The sequence below is a fragment of the Notolepis coatsorum genome (genome assembly GCF_963971535.1).
Source record: "Notolepis coatsorum genome assembly, chromosome: 19".
In the NCBI taxonomy this organism is placed as follows: Eukaryota; Metazoa; Chordata; class Actinopteri; order Aulopiformes; family Paralepididae; genus Notolepis; species Notolepis coatsorum.
In genome coordinates, this window is record NC_140183.1 from 81924832 (window position 1) to 81950008 (window position 25177).

Genomic DNA, 25177 nt, shown 5'->3' on the forward strand with positions numbered 1-25177 from the left:
AGGCCGACGGGCCGGCAGAACTGGACGGAGATGGACGACAGGGAGAGAGAAAGAGAGCGAGCACAGAGGAGAGAGAGGCACGGCGACGGGGGGGAGAAGCACCGGGAGAGGGAGAGAGGAGGGGGGCGACCCGCGGGGGGCGGCGAGGGGACCGGGGGGCGGTCGAGAGAGAGGGAGAGACAGAGAGAGAGGAGGCAAGAGAGGGACTCGGAGGGCAACGACCTGTGGAGCAGGAGAGAGAAGCACACGGGCAGAGAGAGAGAGAGGCCGAGACCCGGCTCCGTAGAGAGGGAGGGGAGGATGCCCTCGCCACGGACGAGAAGAGAGAGAGATACCTACTCGGATAGAGAGAGTGGGGAGAGAGAGGGCAGAGACGGCAGGAGGGACACCAGGAGCGAAGGGGACAGCGACGGGGAGGCGAGGAGGGGGAGAGTGGAGGACAGAGAGAGAGAGGAGCTGCGGTTCCGACACTGTAGGAGCGAGGGGGACAGCGAGGGCAAGGTGACGAGGGAGAAGGACGGGGAGAGACTCCGTTGTGTGGAGGAGGAGGAGAGGCATAGGGACAGAGAGAGAGGAGCGGACAGAGCCAGAGCGAGGGAGGAGGGCAGAGAGAGGGGAGCGGAGAGAGACGTGGAAAGATACCGAGATATGGCCAGGAGAAAAGAGAGGGGGGGCGAAAGGCAGAGGGATGACGCTGGAGAAATCCGGGGGAGCGGACGAGATGACAGACAGCCCAGGGACAGGAGAGAGGGAGACCAATTCCGAGCGAGGAAGGGGGAGGACAGAAGACACGGGGACAGAGAAACGGAGGGTAGACGGGAGGAAGCGGCAGGGGGCAGGTGTAGCCGACCACCGGGCGAGACGGCCCCCAGGCCACCGCCACGAGTCCAGAGCAGCGGCGGGTGGAGCGGCGATGTAGACTGCGAGAGGAGACGGCAAAGGGCGAGAGACGGTCACGAGGAGAGGGAGTGCGGGAGAGAGGGCACAGCAGATAGAGAGAGAGACGTTGAGGTTGAGGTGGAAAGAGGCCCTAGAGAGCACAAAAGAAGGGGCAGAACGGATAGAGAGAGAGAGGAAGACAGGATGGCGGCCCGGGCAGAGCACAAAAGGATGTGGTTAGAACCACCGGGCACGTACAAGAAAGACTCATCATTAGAAGACGAGGTCACAGGGGGAGAAAGACGCACAGGGCGGAAAGAGAGGCAAGGAGGAGGAGAAGAGAGGGGGAGGGAGGGGCAGAGAGAAAGAGAGGAACACGAAGTGGAGGAGAGCCACTCGGACCAAAGCAAGTCCAGAGGAGAACACTATGACTCTGAGAGGAGAGACACGGAGAGAGGGGGAGGGAGGGAAAGACGGTGCGAGACGGAGGGCGTGAGTGTTGACGGAGAGGAGGTGAGCGAGGCCTGGAGGGAGGGAGACGGAGGAGGGAAGGAACGTCTGCCCAGTGGCGATGGAGGGAGCACAGAGGGAAGCGGGCCAAGGCTCGGTGAGAGAGAGCGAGAGCGTGTGACGGATGACACAGAAGCGAGTGACAGAGAGGAAGAGGGAGGGAGCGACAGCTACAGCCGTTCGGGGAGTGAAGGGGGAAGTGAGAGAGGGTGGGAGCGAGAGAGGGACCGAATTCTGTCGGGAGAGGACGGCTTCGTCACCGGGTCCAGTGGCGGAGGTGGGGAGGGCGGGAGAGACGAGGAGGATTTCGAGGACTGCAGGGACTTCTGGGACGGCTCCAAGGGGCGTGAGGGTGAGAGGGATGGAGAAGAGGAATCCACTGGTGGAAAGGAGGTTGAGGAAGAGGGAGAAAAAGGGGCAGAGGGACATGGGGCAGAGAAACATCCCCAATATGTCTTCTGCGTGATTGGACAAACCCTGCCCCAGTCAAAACCCAATCAGGAGTCGGAACTGGATCCAACGGAGAGACCGAGGACCAACAACAACCCAAATTCAGGAAGTAGTCGGCGTGGCAGTGATGACATTACACACCGAGCTCAGAATGAGTTACAGCCTGTTCCTGGTAGAGATGACGAATACAACACAAACGACAATCGAGAGACCAAGAGAAAGGGGGACGAGTGCAACACACCAACGGACGAGTTATCTCACACGGACAAAACGTCAGAGATGGACGTCCGGTGTGGAATCTCTTCACAAGAAGGAAAGACCGGAGACGGAGAGAAGAGCACGCCGGAGCACCCGTACGCCGAGATAGGACCGATGAACAGAGACTCTGAGACTGAAAAGCTCCTCGCGGAATGGAGAGAGAGAAACGAACAGGAGGAAAGTGAGAGAGAACGGGGTCTGCCGCCGAGCCCCATCGATCCCTACGGCGAGGTGGGCTTTCAGGGGAATTTTGTACCAATACAAGCCTCTCCGGATGCGAACAATCCTACAACCATGACCCCAGAGGAGGAGGTGGCAATCCGGATCCGTATGAGCGGAGCCTGGAGCATGGCCGAAGAGGCCAAGCGACGCTCCCAGGCCCCGCACCTGAAGTGGGCCCAAAACGTGATGAGGGAGATCCTGGGATCTTCGGAGGACCACGGCAGCGATGACCCTCAGGTAGCGTCACGGGGCGGTCAGGAGGTCAACCAACCGGAGAGAGGGACCACGACGGTGGAAGAGGAGGAGGAGGTGGCGGCAGCGTATAGCGGAGAGTTGCCCGTTTATGCCACTGTGCAAAAGGCGAGAGAGACGCACAATCGGAATTCAGAGGCGGAGTTGGATGAGGTGGAAGAGATGGAGCCGCTGGAGGTGGAGGAGCAGAGAGGTATGGGGCTGATGCAAGCAGGCATGCATGTAGACCTGCTCACAGCTAGTCATGGTCACACACCCATAGACACTCACACTGAGACACCGGTAGACACAGACAGGGCGGAGGTGCATGGTCCTCCCAAGGTCACGACAAACAACCCTAGTATTCGTCTCCAGATAGATGTTTCAAAAGATCAGGGGGTCAGAGATGGTGATGCTGGGGAAAAGGCAGGGGATGAGATTCAGATGACTAGAGTAGAAGAAGAAGCCAGCAGGGAGAGGGAAGTGGAGATGTATCTCTCTGTGAGCAACACACTCTACAAACCCAGCAGCTGCCCCAGTCTCATTTGCGACCTGGTGTCCGACCTCCCCGTCCCCACTGTAGACAGTGTAGAGGTTGATAGTCAGGGAGAGGAGGAGAGATCGAGTGAAAGTGAGGAGGGAGAGAGGTGGGGAGCGGAGCATGAGGAGAGGGTTCCAGAGGCAGAGGTGAAACAGGGGAGCCAAGATCGGGGAACCGAGGAGAAGAGCAAAAGTAAAGGAGAGGGGAGAGTAGTAAAGCTGGTGAAAAGCATCGGTTGTAGTTTCCGAGATTTGGGGCCTGAGGCTCGTTTAAGGAGGAGGGGAATACGCAAAACAACCGAACGAAGAAAAGAAGAGCATGTAGTGGAGAAGGAAGAAGAGGAAGGTGTTGGAAGGGATCGCAGAACCAGAATATTCACTGTACCAGGTAAAAACAAAAGATGGGAGATGGAAGCAGGAGAGATTACCTGCTCAAAACAATCTCCCTCAGTGTTCATTAAAGGAAGGCAACACTTAGTAGAAGCCTTAGGCAAACTGTGCTGCTGTACGGTTTCCCAAGTTTGGATTTCACGATTCTGTGTGTCAAAATGACATCATCAATTGTAGGATGATATTATTGAAAACTGAAGACACGTGGGATGGCTCTCTGTTTGCTCCCAGTTTGCAATCCGTTTTAATTTATCTGAAATATCATTCTCATGCAGTGAAACCTGAAATACAGATTTTGGAAACTGGGAAAAACCAACCCGGCGTTGATACAATTATTGATAAGGACATTTGTATGTTTGCCCAGGGTTCTACTAAATTAGATGTGTTTAGGGCTGTACCGAATGTCATTTTTTAACATGAAGCATTCGGTACAGGCCTAGATGTGTTGTTCCTTTAATTACACGCTTTGATAACCAAATGATTACATCAACTCACTGCTTTATCGTGTCAAATCATTTGCCGATTGATCCGTAATGTGATGCATTTTCAAATCACATAACTTTTATCATCCATTCCCAACCCATTTCAGCCTAGACTGCCACACAGAGGAAATGGCTATTTGAACTAGACTATGCTGAAAACATGACCACACACAGACAGACACTTAGAATGTGGTTAAAGGAAAAATATCTTTTATCAAACCATCTGTGATTTCCCCTTGGGAACAAATGACCGTAAAGACTCACGTTCTCTGTTTTACAGTCCAGGTTAGGTTTTCCTGATAATTCCCCACAATTGCATCACCGTTGCTCACAACTGACTGAGCAGATCAGGTTTCTTGATAGCGGCAGACTGCGTCACAGCCGGGCATGTGGTGACAGGTGATGGTAGGTTGAGGAAACGTGCAGGGAAACCAGAACCAAAACCTTATCGCATGTGCTATAAAAGGCTGGGTTATAGCCTTTTCCTCAATCAGAACACATTTCCTCGTCTCGCAGACCGATCACATCTCACTAAACAGCCTTGTTACCCAATCTCTGCTTTTTGTAGCTGTGTTTGTTTATTTATTTATTTTGGACCATTGTGGTATTTGACACTCGTTTTTGGGTATAGTGCATAACTCAGGTTATGGTGCTGTATCGCATTAGAGAATTCCGCAGTAGACAATATGTTCTTCTTCCAGATGATGAAGATGGAAAGAGTGCGAGCTGGGGAGAAGTAGACCTCAGGTGAGCAGAACACTTAACTTGTGATGTGATAGAATACAGTGTGTTGTCGTGTGTGACACAATAATACCAGACTAAAATACCAGTAGTCGGCCAGTTCAGTTAGTCATTGGAATCCTTTCACTTATTTTAGAACTTTTGCTCTTTAAGTCCAGCTTGGATCAAAATTGGGTTATAAAATAAATAATCTGATCCATTTGAAGGCTGTATTTCTTCTGTACTGTCTGTGCAGTGGCATTCACTAGTAGGCGGTGTAGACTAGCTGCTCCTCTGCTCTTGTTTAGTCATCACACTGCTAAATGTCTCCCACTCTTGTCTGTAGGAATGTTTTGGACACAATGGGGAGAAGGAAGAGGAATTCCAAGTTCTTCAGTGAGTATCTCTGCTCCCTCGTAAAGCACACTCACACAATTAGGTTTGCGTACATGTTGCCCCCCCCCCTCATAGTTCATATGCTGACTATTTGTTTATTAGTGTCATAGTGGACATTTTGTTTAGGTTGTTGTGTTTTGTTTTTTATGCTGAATGGGTTATTTCTTGTCAAATTAGAAACACTCTTTTGGCATCACAGTGATATTCACAAGTATGCCTTGGTCTTTAAACTGCTCTAGATTTAAAGCCCCGATGCGTGATCTTTTTTTTCGATACTTCTTTCACCACATTGTAAATCAGAATACAGGTCTGTTTCATTCCAGTGCTTACAAACATTACCAATGTAAACAAACCTATATAAGCCACATAATACAGCAAATACAATTAAAAACGTATATTAACTAGTGTTATTCCCTTGTATCACAAGCTTAGTCCATCAGCTAGAGAATGACTATTCCTTGTTTTTGGTGGTGGGACTAACCATTTGTTAATGTTTAGCTCACCGATTGGTTCTTTACAGAGGTCTCTATATGATTGCATTGATGTTTTGCAGAAGAATAATAATGTGGGTGATACAATTTGAAAGTTTTCTCAATTTAAAAAATGTTTTATTAACATTTAATAAACATCTTGACTGTTCATTTACAGTAAATAAGATATCACTCTATATATCTAAAAGCCTTTAAAAAAAAAAAAACGATTTTCTTTGGAAATTGATAACACTTTTCGACATACCGAGAGAGTATTCCGTGTGTGTGTGTGAAGGTTAAGTCTTAAGTGCTTCTGCAGTCCCAACATGTTCTCAAGAATCACAACATCATTTCAGGATAAAGTCATAGTCATAAAAGTCATAAAATCAGATTCTGTATGTTGGCAAAACAGTGACGTCGTCTCCACAGAAGATAATCTGTGGTTGGGACAGGCATGGCAACATGATCGCAAAGCACTTCCTTTGACCTGTGATTCATGCTAGTGTGGCCGCTGGCTCTCTAGCGGCGCTTTCCAACTACCTTGCCCTGCCGGAAACCATGCTCTCCCCCCGCTTTGATTGAAACCGTTTGTTTATTCTGGAAATGGACGCCGAGGTTTTTACCCTAATTTGCAATGTCGTCAAGATGCCTTGTTTTGCTTTCTCCACCGGCGCCGACTGACCCACGCAGAGCTGCCTGCACTCGACCCGTAACTCGGTACAAGCTGGGTCAGAGAGTTTTGAAGGGGACATACAAAGGGAAGGAAACATGTATACAGTTTTGCTTTTGGTTTCCCAACTTGTTTAAACTTCCTAAATTACTGGCAGGTTTCTTGTCCACTGAGTCATGGGGATATTGCGTTAAATGGGGCAGGCATCCTGTGTGTGTGTGTGTGTGTGTGTGTGTGTGCGCATGTGCGTGTGTGTGTTTGTGCTCCAGGGCCATAGACAGGTCTCTGCAGGTAGAAGTCATATCTCCTAAGTAGAAGAAAAAACAGCTGCTGCCACGGCTTTGCATTCCAACATGTATGTGAGGGGAATGTCAAATGCAAACACATAGACTCCTAGCTAACCCACTTCTTCTCTGCCATCTACTTCTCCTTCTTTCATTTTACTCTACCTTCCCCTCTTTTCTCTCTCTCCATCTCTCTCTCTCCATCCATCTCCATTTCTCTCTCTCTCTCTCTCTCTCTCCATCTATCTCTCTCTCAGATGCCGCCCAGCTTTACCAGCAGTACAGCGAAGCGGCGCAGAACAACGAGATCCTGCGCCAGGCTCGCTCCGACGTTTTGATTTGCGATTTTATCAGCGAGGATCAAATCGCCCCCGTCCCCTCCTCCTCTCCCCCCTCTTCCCCCACCTCCCCTGCCCCCTCACCCCCCCCTGCCCGCAGACCCCTACCCCCTCTGCCGGCGGTTCCCCACCCGCACTCCCTGTCCCACGTGGGCTCCGTCACCGGCGGTAGCGCCCCCCAGAATCTGTCCCCCCCGGAGCCCCCCAGGAGTGAGGGCATGCCGTCCTCCTCCCCGCGCCTCTCCATCTCTCTGGGCCAGTCGGCCACGCTCTGGCAAGACCTGCCGGGGGTGAGGAACAGTGTGGAGCTGGAGGAGCTCACTGGGGACCAGAGGTGCCTACAGGAGGTAAGACAGTCGTGATGGGACCACAAACAACACTTTAGGAGAACACACTAGGACACGCACATCCCGATACCCAGTAGGATGGGTGCTGGATCAAAAAGATACCTTAAGTGGATGTGGATCCGCTCACCAAATAGGACTTCAGACTTGCTGCTCGAAACGTTACTGCATAGTAAAGATTCCTTCCGCGGGAGCTATTTGGTGTGCGGTATCTTAGGAGAACACCCTCTGTACCCTCTCCATGTCCTATGATGAAGCAGATGTAACTAATATGATTCTTTGAATATTACACAGTATAGAGAGCGTAAGATACCAGTACTGGTGTATTACCCAGTATAGAGAGAGTAAGCTACCAGTACTAATGTATTCCCAGCAGTAGAGCTGAGCCCAAACGTTCAACGTTTGTTATGTTGGCACTCAAATCTTAATTAATGGGTTCTGCCCCACAGCCTTCTAAAAAGATTCAATAGGCGTGTTCGAGATTGGCGAGGCGGACGCAGATCTGCGCAGGTTTTACTACGGCCTTGCCAAGCGCGTTGCATGAGTGCATGACGGTTAGAATGTTGTCCCACTTGCTCTGAAAATCTGACGAGGCGAGCCGCGGAACTCTCACGGGAGCGAGCCACGCACAGCCTTCAGAGCGAGGCGCCACAGTACCTCTCACCCGACTGCTCCACGCAAATCCATGATGGGGAACGACTTGCTATGGTCGCGCAAAGTGCCTATTGGCTCAGAAAAGTTGTCAGTCACCAGCCACGTGACAGCCAGGAAGTTATGAGACGTTTGATTGATTGATTGAAAACTTTATTAACCGATTGCAGAATGGGTACAATACAGTACGGGTCCCGTCTACCTGTCTATCAGATATGTTTATTATTATTATTGGATACAGGAGTATACCAATAAGAGCTTCTTCAAACAACGTTATCTTATCCATCATTATTCCAAGATAAATGTCATGAACTGTACGGACATTCACGCTTTACAGATTCCTCATAAATGCTGTCTTAATAACCATATCTCTGCAATGGAGTTTATAATCAAATAACAGTATCAACCCCCCGGAACCAAATATAAATGGGAAAGTTCATTGCAGAAGCTCTTGGTATATAAACTCCTGTGTCCAATTATAAATTAAGACTTGATTCACATCAATTTGTGTGCATGAGTGACTGTTATAGTATTTCTGTATACCTGCTCTCATTATACCCCCCACATAAAATCCAAAAGATAATTAGCTGGCCAAACATCAGTGCTCTCGAAATTATAATTAGCCAAAACTATAATATATAGGCCTATATCTTGTTGCACATCTTACATGATAAAGCGTTTGCTGAATAATTCTGTTTTGCCTCAATATATACTGTATATATAATTCTGTTTTGACTCAATATACAGTATATTGATGCAAAACAGAATTATTCAGCTGTGTGTGTGTTGTGTGTGCGTGCGCGCTGCGGTTGGCAGGAGCGTGCAACAAGTTGGTATATAAATATGGTATATTAATACAGACTCTAGTGTGCTGTGTGATGACAATACATTTGAATCTAATCTAATTGTGCACGCGGCCCCCACATTATAATGAGCTGGACAGGTGTGTAATGTGTGTGTGGTGACGTGAAGGCGATATCTGCCATGCGAGACTAGACGAGCAGGCTGTCGTCAAATCTGAAGTGTCCGACGTTTTGACTCCTCCCCCCGGCTTCACTCGGCTACTCTCGTCTACTTTCGAGGCGAGAGCCGAAATCAATCTCGAACACGCCTATTATAACTTGGCTCTGCACTGCCCCAGGTGAGAGACAACCAAACTGTCGTGAAGACCCACCCTACTCTGCCTCTGATTCGCAGACTGTGGGTGGGGGAATGTGATTGGACCAAAGCAGAGTTCAGTTGACAGACACACACAGACAGTGGAGCAGTCGACATGCAGAGTGACAGAGACACTGCTCCTGCTTGCAGTTGAGATAGACCACCGCAACACTTCCGGGATTCTGAAATCGGGGAGGAGATAGCGGGGGGGAGCATATGAATGAATGTGGATGAGAGCCGTGATGTAAGTGGTTGCAGCTACGGCTGTGGGGGTGCTGGAGACATGATCGAATAGACTTTTATGCGCCCGAGTTTCCTGAACACGGCGCGACCCATTCCTAATCGATCAGAACTAAATCGGCCGAGATCAAGTCCCTTTTCCAGCACCTACTCCCCATACACATGCGCAGATTGTCAACGGAGTCTGGACGACGCGAGGCGACGCGTGAATGAATGTGGACTGTTCCATCATTCTTTTGGATTTTGGTGCGTCTCCTCTCCTCATTTATATGCTTCTTCTCTCCGATGCCCGAGACAGAAAGTACCTAGCCAGTGGCCACTCCCCGCAGACGCAACTGTAGTTTTTTCACACAGCGAGGAAAATACTGTCGGACAATCTAACAATAATTAACGCATTTACAAGTCGTATTAAGTTTTGCAAATAAGGAGACATATAGAGAACATTTCAAAGCACTCAACATTGCCAATATCTCCATTTCAACCCATTTATGAATTGGGCAACATTTTCTCGACAGTACTGAACCAGAAAAATTATTTAGGAGCACATCTTTTGCATGATTAAAAACAATGGTTCGAACCTCGGTTAGAAAAACCCTGGCGAAGTTCGAATCCCAAAAACAGGCTTTGGGGACAGCTCTACCCAGTAGTGAGGGTTCACATGTCATTGACTGGAAAGTCACATGTCCATCTTGTTGCGACATCTAAATGTCGTTTGGGGGAATCCAGTCCTTGTTTTAAATTTTGCCAGAGAAAATGTGATGTTGTCGCCTTGTGCCAAAAGGCATGGAGATGATTATGATGATGAAGCACACGTACAGTAACATCAATGTTGTTCTGTCTTAAAGTGCCAGATGTTCGGGTGTACAGTTCCGCTGAATTTCCAATCTCTTTTTTTCCAACAACTGGGTCATTGTGCAATCTGAGGCCTGTGAAAGACTCGCCATCAGTTTTGCATGTGTGGCCACAGCTCAAAGTGCTAGTGAACTAAGTTAGTCACCATAGCTACAGTCACCATAGCTACACCCACGTAGTCTTTAACTGGTTCCCTGTGAATCCCAATTGCTTTTTCGAACTTCTTTCCCTTTATTTTTACCCTTCCATCTATGGTTAGTTTGACTCTTTTTTTTTTATCCACTTTTTCTCCCATTTTCTATATTTTCTCCTATCCCAATTTCGTATCATCCAATTCAACCCTCCCCTGTCACGGACGCTGTTTCTTGCCTCCCACAAGCCGGCTGCAATGTGGACTAAGTCATACATAGCACAAGTCCCCTCCGGTACTTGAGGTAACAGCAGTCGCATCTTTTCACCTGCGCGGCTCGATCTCTCAGTGGCGAGGAGTAACGCGTGGGAGGCTCACGCTGCCCCCGACACTTCCTGATTCCACTGCGCAGGCGCACCAACCGACCTGTAGGAGTCGCTGTCCACAACGCCCGATCCCCACCCATCAGTTTCCCACCCCCTAATACGGCCAATGTGTATTAGTACGGACGACCAGCTAAACTGAAAGCAAATGTGGAGCGCTGGGCTCGAACAGGCGAGCCCAGCGTCTCCAGATTTCGTGGCGAGCGCCTTGCCCACTACGCCACGTAGCCGCCCTGGTTTGTTTGACTCTTAACTACTGAACCCACGCACTCACTCTGGCACAGTGTTGTATTATTATCGATAGAGTACACTATGCAACAGACCCTGACCTTAATTATTTTGGTATACATAATTCTATCTTTTCCCCCTACTCTGATATTTTTACCCTGCCTGTACCTCCTATCCCCCTTCCCCACACTGCCACGACGCCTGAATTTCTCCATGGGGATTAATAAAGGAACATCTCATCTTCTCTTATCTTAGGTGAGGTTTGAGGTTGTGACCTCGGAAGCATCATACTGCAGGAGTCTGGACATCGTGGTGGAGCACTTTGTCAAGTCCAAGCAGCTGGGGTCGCTGTTGACCACTCAGGACAGGAGCTGGCTCTTCTCCCGGCTGGCTGACGTTCGTGCCATCAGCCACAGGTCTCTGATTTCATAGTAAACACACACACAGTATACGTTTCTCTTTATACAGTAGCTGCACACTGTTTCTCAGATATGATGTAACATGTATGCTAGATGTCGGGCAGATTTTATACACAAATGACCAATTGAAATGAAATGTCATAAAGCATGTATATAATAATAAACTTTATTTGTATAGCACCTTTCATTACAAGAATTGCAGCTCAAAGTGCTTCACAGCAGCAAAACAAGAGGCATAAAATGAGCACAGAATTGAGCAATGCATAAAGTGCAGACATAAAATAAGCGTAGAATAGACGGCAGCAAAATAGACAAAGTCAAGATAAGGCATAGAACATTAAATCACATAGTTTTACATAATATTAGGATCTAACATCTCAATAGGCCTCTTTGTTTACGGGTTGATTATCACTGATACACATCCTTTTAACTTTAGTGTGGCGGGATTCTTTCTCAAACTCCTCAAAACTCCCACAAACGGTGTTTTATTTGCCGGCCTCCCGCGGTGCAGAGGTGACATTCTTTTACAAAAATTGCCACAAGCGAAATAACAAAACAAAAAATACACTATTCCTACTATTTAAAATGAGTTCCCCAATAACTCACAATACTAAACAAGTTATTAAACAAACAAGGTTACCTTCACTCACTGTAACTGAGCAGGTAAAGACCGACTCATAATAACTCATAATAACAAAACAGAACAAACAAACACTTAAGGCGCTTCACTAGGTTATAGGGCTGTACCGAATGCTTCGAAGCTTCGAAGCTTTGATCATAATGTTGACATTCGAATTCTAAATCAACATGCGAATTTTTTATTTTTTATTAAAATTTTAATTTTTTTTTTTTTAAAAAACATTTTTTTTTCAATCTGTGTAAACTACACTAATATTATAATATTATACATAAGACGTCACCATCACTTTCATACCAACCGTGCCCTTATTGGATTATTTATGTTGAGTTATATTCATTAAAGAAAGTTGATTTAATAAAAGAAAAATTTAGAAAAAGTAAAAAAAATTTATAGACATTCTAAGCTTCGTTCTAAAGGGTCCCCCATTTTTCATTTCATATTGCTCCACATTGTCATCAAACGGTCCAATATTTCCAATAACCCAAGCCATTTCTGTTGTAAACACTCACGATAGTCCAGTCGATCCTTCCTTTAGTGTGTAAAGTGGATTTCCTCCTCTTGTAGATGTTTCCAAGTGCCGGGCCACGACGTGAGCTAACATGCTAACTCGCTAAGCTAACGTTAATAATGTAAACAAAGCTCCCAACGGACTACTTCTTTCTTGCATTGCGCAGATTCAGACGTCCTCATCGCCGAATTGTGTTATATCCTGAGGACTTCTTAACCTCACCTGTATAACAATGATTACCGGACCACTACTTTAGTTTAACACATTATTCTGACTACAGCTCCGGTACATACTTGTGCAATCACTTCCGGGTACCACAGCTGTGAACTACGGCAAGTATTTAAGGACAATACAGACCCAACGTTGAGAAAAAGATTAACGGCGTCAATTATATTATCGCGCGATACTAGTTAACGGCCCAGCTCTAATATATACACAAATGTATGCAGTCAGTGACACAGCCACTCCGTCACATTTAGCTTTTGTGATTTATGATCACAGGGACTCGAACCCACGGTGGTCTAGTTACGATGGTCTTTATTATTGCATAACAAAAGAACCAAGAGAAGCCCTGGAGCCATGCAAGTGGAATGTTCTCATTCCTCTGCTGTACTGTATGTGAATCTGGGAGAGCTAGATTCTAACCGATCCTTGTGTTTTTCCCCTCAGTTTTCTCTCAAAGTTGGAGGAGCGTGTGGAGTCTGACATCATGCTCTTTGCCGTGTGTGACATCATCGCTCGCCACTGCCAGCGCTTCAAAATGGTTTATGTGCCCTACCTCACCAACCAGTCATATCAGGACGCCACCTACCAGAGACTCATGTGAGCCATTGCACCAGTACTTCCACTTTGATCGCCGAACCGTACAGGCAACTTGTCTAGCAAACCAGCCCTCCCTTGATTATACTATACCCAGTATATAGAGTGTAAGATACCAGTACTGGTGTATTACCCAGTATATAGAGTGTAAGATACCAGTACTGGTGTATTACCCAGTATAGAGAGTGTAAGATACCAGTACTGGTGTATTACCCAGTATAGAGAGTGTAAGATACCAGTACTGGTGTATTACCCAGTATAGAGAGTGTAAGATACCAGTACTGGTGTATTACCCAGTATAGAGAGTGTAAGATACCAGTACTGGTGTATTACCCAGTATATAGAGTGTAAGATACCAGTACTGGTGTATTACCCAGTATAGAGAGAGTAAGATACCAGCACTGGTGTATTACCCAGTATAGAGAGAGTAAGATAACAGTACTGGTGTATTACCCAGTATATAGAGTGTAAGATACCAGTACTGGTGTATTACCCAGTATAGAGAGTGTAAGATACCAGTACTGGTGTATTACCCAGTATAGAGAGAGTAAGATACCAGTACTGGTGTATTACCCAGTATAGAGAGAGTAAGATACCAGTACTGGTGTATTACCCAGTATAGAGAGTGTAAGATACCAGTACTGGTGTATTACCCAGTATAGAGAGAGTAAGATACCAGTACTGGTGTATTACCCAGTATAGAGAGAGTAAGATAACAGTACTGGTGTATTACCCAGTATAGAGAGAGTAAGATAACAGTACTGGTGTATTACCCAGTATAGAGAGTGTAAGATACCAGTACTGGTGTATTACCCAGTATAGAGAGCATAAGATACCAGTACTGGTGTATTACCCAGTATAGAGAGCATAAGATACCAGTACTGGTGTATTACCCAGTATAGAGAGTGTAAGATACCAGTACTGGTGTATTACCCAGTATAGAGAGAGTAAGATACCAGTACTGGTGTATTACCCAGTATAGAGAGTGTAAGATACCAGTACTGGTGTATTACCCAGTATAGAGAGAGTAAGATAACAGTACTGGTGTATTACCCAGTATAGAGAGTGTAAGATACCAGTACTGGTGTATTACCCAGTATAGAGAGTGTAAGATACCAGTACTGGTGTATTACCCAGTATAGAGAGTGTAAGATACCAGTACTGGTGTATTACCCAGTATAGAGAGTGTAAGATACCAGTACTGGTGTATTACCCAGTATAGAGAGTGTAAGATACCAGTACTGGTGTATTACCCAGTATAGAGAGTGTAAGATACCAGTACTGGTGTATTACCCAGTATAGAGAGAGTAAGATAACAGTACTGGTGTATTACCCAGTATAGAGAGTGTAAGATACCAGTACTGGTGTATTACCCAGTATAGAGAGAGTAAGATACCAGTACTGGTGTATTACCCAGTATAGAGAGTGTAAGATACCAGTACTGGTGTATTACCCAGTATATAGAGAGTAAGATAACAGTACTGGTGTATTACCCAGTATAGAGAGAGTAAGATACCAGTACTGGTGTATTACCCAGTATAGAGAGAGTAAGATACCAGTACTGGTGTATTACCCAGTATAGAGAGTGTAAGATAACAGTACTGGTGTATTACCCAGTATAGAGAGTGTAAGATACCAGTACTGGTGTATTACCCAGTATAGAGAGTGTAAGATACCAGTACTGGTGTATTACCCAGTATAGAGAGCATAAGATACCAGTACTGGTGTATTACCCAGTAGTGAGGGTTCACGTCATTGACTGGAAAGTTACATTTCCGTCTTGTTGTGAGTGACATCTAAATGTTGTTTGGGGAAATCCAGACGTTTTTTTTTTTTTTTTTTGCCAGAGGGTGACGTTGTCATCTTGTACCGAAAGGCCTGGAGATGATTATGATGATGAATCACATGTACAGTAACACCAATGTTGTTATGTCTTAACGTGCAGAGGAATCTTTTGTTGCACCCATTGTATTATACTGAAAGCGCCAGTCGAGCAATTATCAACATACTAATTTCTCGATTCAAAAAGAGTGCTCCAGTCAACATCTACTACCGTTACCATCTACTACTGTTACCACCTACTACCATTACTAGGGCTGTCTTAAATACTTCGAAGCTTCGAAGCTTCGTTCGATGGCATGAGCTTCGAACATAAAAAAATAATCGAAGTTTAAAAATAAAATAAAACTCCAAAATCTTGCGCCTCCATCCAATGAAACGAAAGTAAGCGGCGCCTTCCCGCCTCCATTCCAATGAAACGAAAGTAAGCGGCTCCTCGACTCCACCTCTCTACAACAAGCACGTGGAGATTATCTGTGTTGAAAACAACAAGGACATGTGCAGCAGACATGTCGACGAAGAAGTCATCAGACGTGTGGTTACACTTTAAAATATGCAAAGACAATGCCCAAAAAGCAGAGTGCCAGATATGCCAGAAGAAAATGGCATATCACAACTCTACAACAACTTTGTCAAATCACCTAAAAAAAGGTAAGTATCGTTGTACACGGTACAACGATAACGGTACCTACTAACGGTAACGGTACCTACTACCGTCAACTTACCATCTATTACCAGCAACAATGTTTTACTACAGTAGAGGGTTTCTCAGACCATTTCCCTGGAGGCTATACAACATGCCACAAAGGCCACAGCGAGACTCGACTCAAAATTCTCATTGAACCTTTTAGGTTAAGATTAAAAAATGAATTTAATGAGTTAATTAATGGATGCATTTATGTAGCGTGTTTATCCAAAGCACTTTACAAGAATGCCTCACACATTCACACACGGCAGAGGCAACCATGCAATGTGCCAACCTGCTCATTAGTGGTGGACTATGTCCTTGTGGTTTTATCTGATTTCCAACACGGCGTTTGACATCTTAGTGCTGAGATGAGGTCATGTCGTTGTGTTCTCTTGGCACGCGGTCATACTAAGCTGAATCACTCTACAGGTGCCAGGAAATATATATGTAGTCCCACAAATCTCATTTGAATATAATGCAATACTTATCATTTATGAAAATATGTAATACTTTACACTACACGTATATTACTTACTTTACAATTTTTTTTTATAGTCTGTGATTTTCAATTAAACATTCTGAACTATTTTTGTCCATCTGTCTCCCTGTTCCCTCTTCCTCTATTTCTCTCTGCCTCTCAGGGATGAGAATCAAGGGTTTAAGAGGGTTGTGGACAAGTTGGAGAGAAGTCCTGTTTGCCAGAGACTTCCTCTTCGCTCCTTCCTCATCCTCCCCTTCCAGAGGATCACACGCATCAAGCTGCTGGTCCAGGTGTGTGTGTGTGTCTGTGTACGTGCGCGCACGGGTGTGTGTATGCAGTGGCGTTCTACTATAACCTTGTATGGATTTTGGATCACTCTTCCTTCTTTGAATATTGTCTCACCTGAACACACGTATTTCTTCTGTACAGAACATAGTAAAGAGAACTGCCCCTGGGACGGAGGAGGTGATGCAGGCCATCAAGGCTCTGAGACTACTGGAGAAGGTCTGTTGTTCTCCCTCTCTCTCACTTCATTGACTGGGAGGAAAGGATCCCAACCAGAGCACGACATAAGAGCAAAATGGCCGTGGTCAATTGATGCACTTTTACAATGTTTCCATACTGCATTTGTATCTCACTGTTTACTCATTTTTACTCACTGTACTTAGATTGTACTTTAGATTGTATATTGTATTGTATATTGTATATTCCTCTTTTACTTACTTTTTTACTGTATGAAGCACACTCTCAGGGGCTCATACAGAACCAAGCATTTCACCGTAAAGTACATGTATTTTATTGTGACAAAATAATAAACAAACTTGAACTACAGTCATGCAGCATCTCACACAGATTCCCTTGACCCCCCCACCCCCTCCCCCTCTTCTCACCCCTCAGCTGATCCAGGAAAGTAACGACAGCATCACTCAGATGAAGAGCATTGAGTCACTGGTGTCCCTCAGTGCCAAGGTGGACTTTGAGTGCAGGGTGAGTAATAATCTCCCATGGTCCATTGTGATGATAGATGATTCTGTGAATGGATGATGGACAAGTGAAAGCGAATCTATGGCTTCCTGATTAAAAATCTCTCCCTCTCTCTCTCTCTCTCTCTCTCTCTCTCTCTCTCTCTCTCTCTCTCTCTTTTCTCTCTCTCTCTGTCTGTCTGTGGGGTCCAGACTCTCCCCCTGATCAGTCAGTCTCGGAGGCTGGTGCGGGAGGGGCCAGTGACTGAGCTGATGGACTTCTCCCTGAAGGACACAGAGAGGAGTGTCTTCTTTCACCTGTTCAATGACTACCTGCTGGTCTCACTACACAAAGAGTGAGTCTATGAACAGGATGATGATGATGAATAGTACACATAAATACATGTAATTAAGTTAGTTAGTTAGTTAGTTCATTCATTAATTAATAATCCATTAATTATTATTACCAAGCACATGCTTGTAAAGTGACCATGAACATCAAATGTACCATCAAATGTACCACCAATAAATGCACTGTTCAGCACCTCATAATTTTCTCCTCTTTCCTCCCCCCTCCTATCCCACTTCTTCCATCCCTTCATCCTATTTTCTTGTGTGTATTTGTCATCTCTCTCTCTCTCTCTCTCTCTCTCTCTCTCTCTCTCTCTCTCTCTCTCTCTCTCTCTCCCGCTGTGTACAGAGGAGGCCGGTTCACGGTGATAGACCACGCTCCCGTGTCAGACCTGCGTGCTGAGAACTGCCGCGTCAAACTACACTCCCTACAGAAGAACCTGTTTCGTCTCCACCTCTCCAGCAAAGCCCTGCTGCTCAGGACCGACAACCAGTAAGAACTCACACCTGTTATAGGGAGGTGTAGTCTGAAGTCACTGGTTGTTCCACCCGTATAGGGATTTATCATTGGGAAAATGGATTATCGGCTATTGTAACAATTCTGCCGCATGGAATTTGAAAAACGTTCCACTCATTCCAAAATGAGTTCCCTTCTATCACTAACATTATTTTTTAAGCATTTTCTTATTGAAATAAAATTACTTGCGAATATTTTCACGTTGAGCTATAGATTGTGGATGAATAACCACAGAAAGGTACACCATGTCAATGTTAATGCTTTATTTGTTTTAAACGAGACGATTTAGAAATGGGCAATGGGGAAATGCATTGGGTTGGAACAGAGGGTGGAACACGAAAAACGGCAATGACGTAACCACTACACCTCCCTATTCATATGCGTTCTCTTTGTCTGCATTCCGTCCACATTGTGGTCACATCTCATTTCACACCTGCAATATGCAAACGTCCAAAGCATGCAACTGATGCAAGTAGGTGGGGTGTGGTGACAAGTCAGTGGTAAACAGGGTTATTTCATTAACCCTTTTAATATTGTAATAGTATGTCATTTACAGATAGGCCTTCCCCCCATTCATTGTCATTCAAGTGTTCTTCAGCTGGCAGTTATTACCACCTAGTCTAGTAATGTTAACCTGTTCAGCCACTGGACCAGACAACTTATTACCACCTAGTCTAGTAATGTTAACCTGTTCAGCCACTGGACCAGACAACTTATTACCACCTAGTCTAGTAATGTTAACCTGTTCAGCCACTGGACCAGACAACTTATTACCACCTAGTCTAGTAATGTTAACCTGTTCAGCCACTGGACCAGACAACTTATTACCACCTAGTCTAGTAATGTTAACCTGTTCAGCCACTGGACCAGACAACTTATTACCACCTAGTCTAGTAATGTTAACCTGTTCAGCCACTGGACCAGACAACTTATTACCACCTAGTCTAGTAATGTTAACCTGTTCAGCCACTGGACCAGACAACTTATTACCACCTAGTCTAGTAATGTTAACCTGTTCAGCCACTGGACCAGATAACTTATTTGTTTGTTATATTTACAGTGGTAAAGTTAGTTTAATATTTGGATATCCACGGCTATTACTGCCAATAGCTCTGTCTCTAAGCATCAATTTATCCCATTATTCGGATGTGTTGGAGGGCTACATTAGGCTGACGTTTCACACTTTTGATTAACTCAAAAATACCACCAAGCAGGGGTACTTAGGGATCGTCATAAAATGCTTTCAGGTGGATGAAAGTTATATATACTCTTACTCTTATCCTAGGCAACTTGATTTAATTCGTTTTATTATTCTAATTCGTGACCTGTTCTGTCTAAATGTTTAAATGTTGAGCGATTTGCAGTGTCAAATTTCCCACGGGATAATAAAAGTATTTCTATTCTATAAATGAAGGATCATGTAGCTAACTGCTATGTTAACCACTAGTAATTATGTCTATGCAGAAAGGTACACTGACTTAGTTAGTTAGATGTCGTTGAACATTCAGACTAGACAGTAACGTTACATTAGCTGGTCTTAGGCTAACATTACGTATCCCCTGAGTCTAAGTATTAGCTACGACGTGACAATGTTTTGCTAAGGCGTGTAGTATAGTCGTTGGTAGTTGTTTTTGTTCAGTATTGCCAAATTATTAATTTTGTTAGTTGTCTATATTAATTGTTTACAAACAGAATACAGTAAACACTTTCCCCCCTTGTTTCCTCCTTCAGGAGTGATAAGCTGCGGTGGATATCAGCTGTGTCCAGGCCCCATCCTCCAATAGATTTTTCTGCTGCACAAGGTGAGGCTTGATTTTGATTTTATTTTATTAGGAAAACCACAGTATCATACACAACATTGTAGTATCATGACCCTGCACTCCAGAAAGTAAGCATTACTTAAAACACTTATTTCCAAAGTGGTCCTTGATGGAAAACATAAAAACACAGTAAAACACAATACCAATAAAAACAAACACAATAAAAACACAATAAAACAAGACATAAAATACATTTCGTACCCTGCACTACACTAAGAGAAAGATGGACAACTTTTAAAATCTCAAACCTACACTTCTTCCCAAAGAAGCGCCTTTACTTTTGTTTTAAAAACAAGCTTTAGTCTGGCTATTTCCTCCCCAATAACAGCTTGGTCCAGGGAAACGCCAAGATATTTGACAATTATTTTTCTTTCGATTATGTTTCCTTCACACTGTACCTTGATTTTCTCACATTTCTTCAGCCTCTTATTTGTGCCAAATAGGATGGATTCTGTCTTCCCTAGATGTAGTGTCAGCTTGTTGTCGATCAACCAGTCTCTAACTAAAGATAGTTCTCTACTGAGAGTTTCCTCAAAAATATTTGTGTCTTTTCCTGATACTAGTACTGTGGAGTCGTCTGCATACATGACATCATTGTTCTACATGACACTGCTGCTGGCATGTCATTGATGTAGATTAAAAACAATAAAGGCCCTAAAATAGAGCCTTGTGGTACCCCACATGTGCCCTCTCTAATTGTGGACAGAGCCTCTCCCACTTTGCACACCTGTTCTCTGTTGTGAGGTAGGATCCAATCCAATTTACTGCAACATCTTTTAGGCCTATACATTTTAGTTTCATGAGTAAAATTTGATGGTCAACTGTATCAAACGCCTTCTGAAGATCTAGCATGACCATACCGGTGTAGTTCCCTTCCTCTATCACCATTTTTATGTGATCCAAAAGATCAATCAGACATGTGTCCGTGGAGAGAGCGGTTCTGAATCCTGACTGATACTTAAACAGTATTTTGTGTTTGAGTAGGTATTCCTCTAACTGATTATGTACCAGTCTCTCAAATACTTTGGATATACTATTTAAAATTGACACAGGCCTATAGTTACTAGCCTGGCTTTTACTGCCCTTTTTATACAGGGGAACCACTCTAGCTGCTTTAAGATCCTTTGGGAACTTTCCAGTCCCTATTGAGAGGTTCACGATATGCGTCAGGATCTTAGCTGTTACACTGGCGCTGTCCTTTAGAAATCTTGCTGGCATATTGTCTAGTCCTGTCGCTTTAGCCGTATTCATTTTATTTAGAACATTTAGAACATCGTTTTCCGTTACCTTGCTGAGCTGGAAACCATCTTTAGCTATGTTCAGTCGTTGATAAAAGTTTTGTACAAAAGAAAAACCATAGTGTCCCTTACTTGCTTCTAACTTATCTACCAAGGAGGAGGCTATAGTGGTGAAAAAGTCATTAAAGTGATTTGTGACTTGTGTTTTGTCCTGACATAATAGCTCCATCTATTTCTAGACTAAATGTTTTGAGCCTTTCCTTTGTTAGTACATGAGGATCCAATATCTTTAAGAACAGACCATCGTTTTTTAGGCTGTTTCAGATTTTCGTTTACAGCGGTTATATAGTCATTTGACTTTGGTTTGTTTATTTTGTATTTTACTTGGTTCCTTAGTCTGACATAATCGTCATAGTCTTGTTGCTGATTTGTTCTTTTGAACCTGATATGGGCTCTGTCTCTACTCCTGATGGACTCCAATATCTCCTGAGTAATCCATTTGGCAGTGCTTTACCCGAATGTGCTTAATTGGAGCCAGTAAATCCAGCACTGATAGAAATTTCTCTTTAAAAAGTTTCCATGCCTCATCTATGTCTTTAGACAAAGCAAAGTTGACTTTAACATGTTGTCTATGAAATGTAATGATAATAATGACAGAACAGACCTTTGTTTGCATTAAGAGAAACTTGATTATCCCCGGGGGAGTTGCATTCTTATTTACACACACTGACATTTCTATACTACATCAACCAACATCTACGGATAATGTGTAAACTGAGTGTTTATATACAGATTCATATATACACAGTGAGACAAAATATGTATTGTATTACTGTACAGATATATACACATGTATACATGTGCACTTATTTAATTCTGAAATGCACTAGGTAATTAATTAATCTAGATTAATTCTGGAATTGTCTAAATTGTTATATAGCTGAATTTGACCAATCTTGAACCCCGCCCTCTGTTCTTGATCGCAACTGTTGCTAAGCCGTAAGTGGTAGAAGTGATAAATGAGTGGTGCGTGAAAGAGGTGTTTGCTTGTGGTCTCTCCCACTGTGCATCATTACATAATGTTATTACATTTTAACATATAACCTTTTTTCTTTTTTTTCTCTTGTGGTTGTAAGTTTGACCTTTCCCCCCTTCTCTCCTGTCACCCCCAGATTTCATCCAGATGCAGTGTATCCGGGCCTTTGTCGCCCAGCAGCCAGATGAGCTGTCCTTAGAAAAAGCTGACATCCTCCTGGTGCACCAAAAGAGCGGTGACCGTAAGAGCGTTAAACTACCTTTCCCATGATTCCTAGAGGCAAACAGCCGATCACCATCCCGAGTTGTACTGAGAGAGAGGGGGGGGGGGGGGGGGGGGGGTAATAGGTTACACAAACTACTTCTTTCGATGATCATATTCCATTATAATAATTCATATTTTATGACAAATTTCCAATAATAATACTATGACGTTATCATATAATGCCAACAAATTCATGATTATTTACACATAGTGGTAAATAAATCAAATATCAACAAATATGATGACAAGAGAATTATTGTATTGGAGAGACTGAATTTATTGATACCCAATGCACTATTAATTGGCTATATATGAGTTTTTCTTGAGTTCTGCCTGTCCCTAAAACTGACTATAGAAGGTAGTGGCCAGAGACCCCAATGTATCCCCACCCCCACCCAGCTGTTAATCTATTTACTCTAACCTCCAGAATCGTTGTTCTGTGACCACCTAGGTATTCACCATTTTCATTTTATGTGCATGTAAGATTCATTGCCCTCATAGAAATGGTCGAGGTGAGACCTAGATAATCCACAATACCAAGATGTCATTGAAATTCCTTTCTTATGGTGTAAATACCTCTCTAGTCTCTGACCATAGTTCTCTCTGTACCTCTCTAGTCTCTGACCACAGCTGTTATCTCTGTACCTCTCTAGTCTCTGACCACAGCTGTTATCTCTGTACCTCTCTAGTCTCTGACCACAGCTGTTATCTCTGTACCTCTCTAGTCTCTGACCATAGTTATCTCTGTACCTCTCTAGTCTCTGACCATAGTTATCTCTGTACCTCTCTAGTCTCTGACCACAGTTCTCTCTGTACCTCTCTAGTCTCTGACCATAGTTCTCTCTGTACCTCTCTAGTCTCTGACCACAGTTCTCTCTGTACCTCTAGTATCTGACCACAGCTGTTATCTCTGTACCTCCCATATCTCTGACCACAGCTGTTCTCTCTGTACCTCTCTAGTCTCTGACCACAGCTGTTCTCTCTGTACCTCTCTAGTCTCTGACCACAGCTGTTATCTCTGTACCTCTCTAGTCTCTGACCATAGTTCTCTCTGTACCTCTCTAGTCTCTGACCACCGCTGTTATCTCTGAAACCCAACTCCTTTATTGCCCTTTTCTTCATACACCTCCTTGATAAACAGGTCCTTAATAAACACGGGTCACACATCCCCCTGTCTCCAAGTCACACCTTTCTCCCAGACCTACAACTCTTAATTATGTTATACGACTAGATTGCCCCTAATCAAATATGGCTCAAGATGATACAATTCTATGGTGAATTCTGTCACATCAGGGGGCATGCACCCTTTTTTTTTTTTTTTTTTTTTTAATAAATATTGTGGAACATCACTGGGCTTTTTGAATGGGTGAAGTATCGTTGTTCAACCGTCTCCTGTTCCCCCAGGTTGGGTGGAGGGGACCAGACTTGCTGATCGACACCGGGGCTGGATGCCCGAGTCCCACCTCGAGACCATAACCAACGCTAGAGTCAGACAGCGTAACCTCTTGGACGCTCTCAAACTCAACACCGCCACGGCTGCCGTGTGAGGAGGCTGCACCTTCGGAGACCAGAACGGGGACGCAGTCCCACGTTGCACACGGATAGGACCAGGTGTGGACCAGGTGTGGACCAGGTGTGGACCAGGAGCCACAGTGCTCGGGTCTGTTCAGGAAAGAGCAGAAGACTGCAGTGATGCACGTCGAAGCGGTGCTTGGAATCACTTGTTCTCTCTCGATTGAACCCTATTATACCCAACAGAAAGCATGCTATGGAACATGGTATGAACAGAAGGTCGTCGGAGCCTTATGAATGTGAAATGTGGGCGGCACCGAGATGTGTTTTCTCTGTGATAAGGTAATCGAGGTGAATCAAGGAACACAGGTATATATGTACAGTAGGCCAACTGGAGTCCATGTACTTGTGTTTTGAGAGGGAAATTGTATTTTCTGAGAAATGTCATTATTGTTTTTGGAAAAATTTATAATGTTTGTATATTAAATAGAACTTAATGGATCATGGTGGATATCTGTTGAAAAGCTGGCTGTGTTTATCGGACAAGATGAAAAACAAGCACACTATACAACATCATAAAGACTGAAGTGCAATTTCACGGTGTGCAGAAACTAATGTGGGATATATTATACTTTAAAGGGAGCATTTCATGAAATTTAAATGTATTAAATAAAAATATGTTTCATATGTCTCATCACAGACTTGAGTTTCATCATCAGCACGCATGTTCTGACAGTCGCTTTCCTTGATAGAGCCATTTCTGTGACCTTTTGCATTATACATAATAAATTGCTAGAGCAATGCTATGCTGCTATTTACGCAAAACTGTACAGTACTACAGACAGACGGGGAGGAACCTTTTTGCTACTGTCCAAAAAGAATGGCACGCAATACACGTAGCCTGAGTAAGGCGTGACCCTTTGTTGGCCTGGCCCACTTTTCAACCAAATACTCCAATAGGGGGTATCTGCAGAGCCAGGCGTGGACGGGTTGGAGGCGGGGCTTCGTGGTCTGGACAAGTATTAGTGGTCTGGACAAGTATTTGCACTACTGCGCACCATTTTCAACTTCACTTTCGTCTCGTTTACATAGATCCCCCATTTTCAACTTACCTTCCCCCATTTTCAACTTAACTTTAGTCTCGTTTACATAGGTACATAGACAGTAATGTTACATCTAGACATTTATGACATACCAGATCTAGTAATCTAGACATTTATGACATACCAGATCTAGTAATAATAGAGTAAACTTAAC

At 44.4% G+C, this 25177-nt stretch overlaps 1 protein-coding gene across 1 annotated transcript; it reads left to right on the forward strand.

The window, feature by feature from the left end:
• Nucleotides 1-300: 300 nt before the first annotated feature.
• Nucleotides 301-24557, forward strand: arhgef5 (Rho guanine nucleotide exchange factor (GEF) 5; the record flags this gene model as incomplete). The annotated part of the gene is made up of 14 exons (XM_084336734.1): nucleotides 301-3478; nucleotides 4664-4709; nucleotides 5029-5078; nucleotides 6760-7187; nucleotides 11082-11242; nucleotides 13063-13215; nucleotides 16381-16510; nucleotides 16650-16724; nucleotides 17118-17207; nucleotides 17396-17538; nucleotides 17883-18026; nucleotides 19782-19852; nucleotides 22281-22385; nucleotides 23813-24557. The coding sequence occupies 14 exons, from the start codon at nucleotides 301-303 to the stop codon at nucleotides 23953-23955; spliced, it is 4917 nt and encodes a 1638-aa protein (XP_084192860.1). The 3' UTR covers nucleotides 23956-24557.
• Nucleotides 24558-25177: the final 620 nt, after the last annotated feature.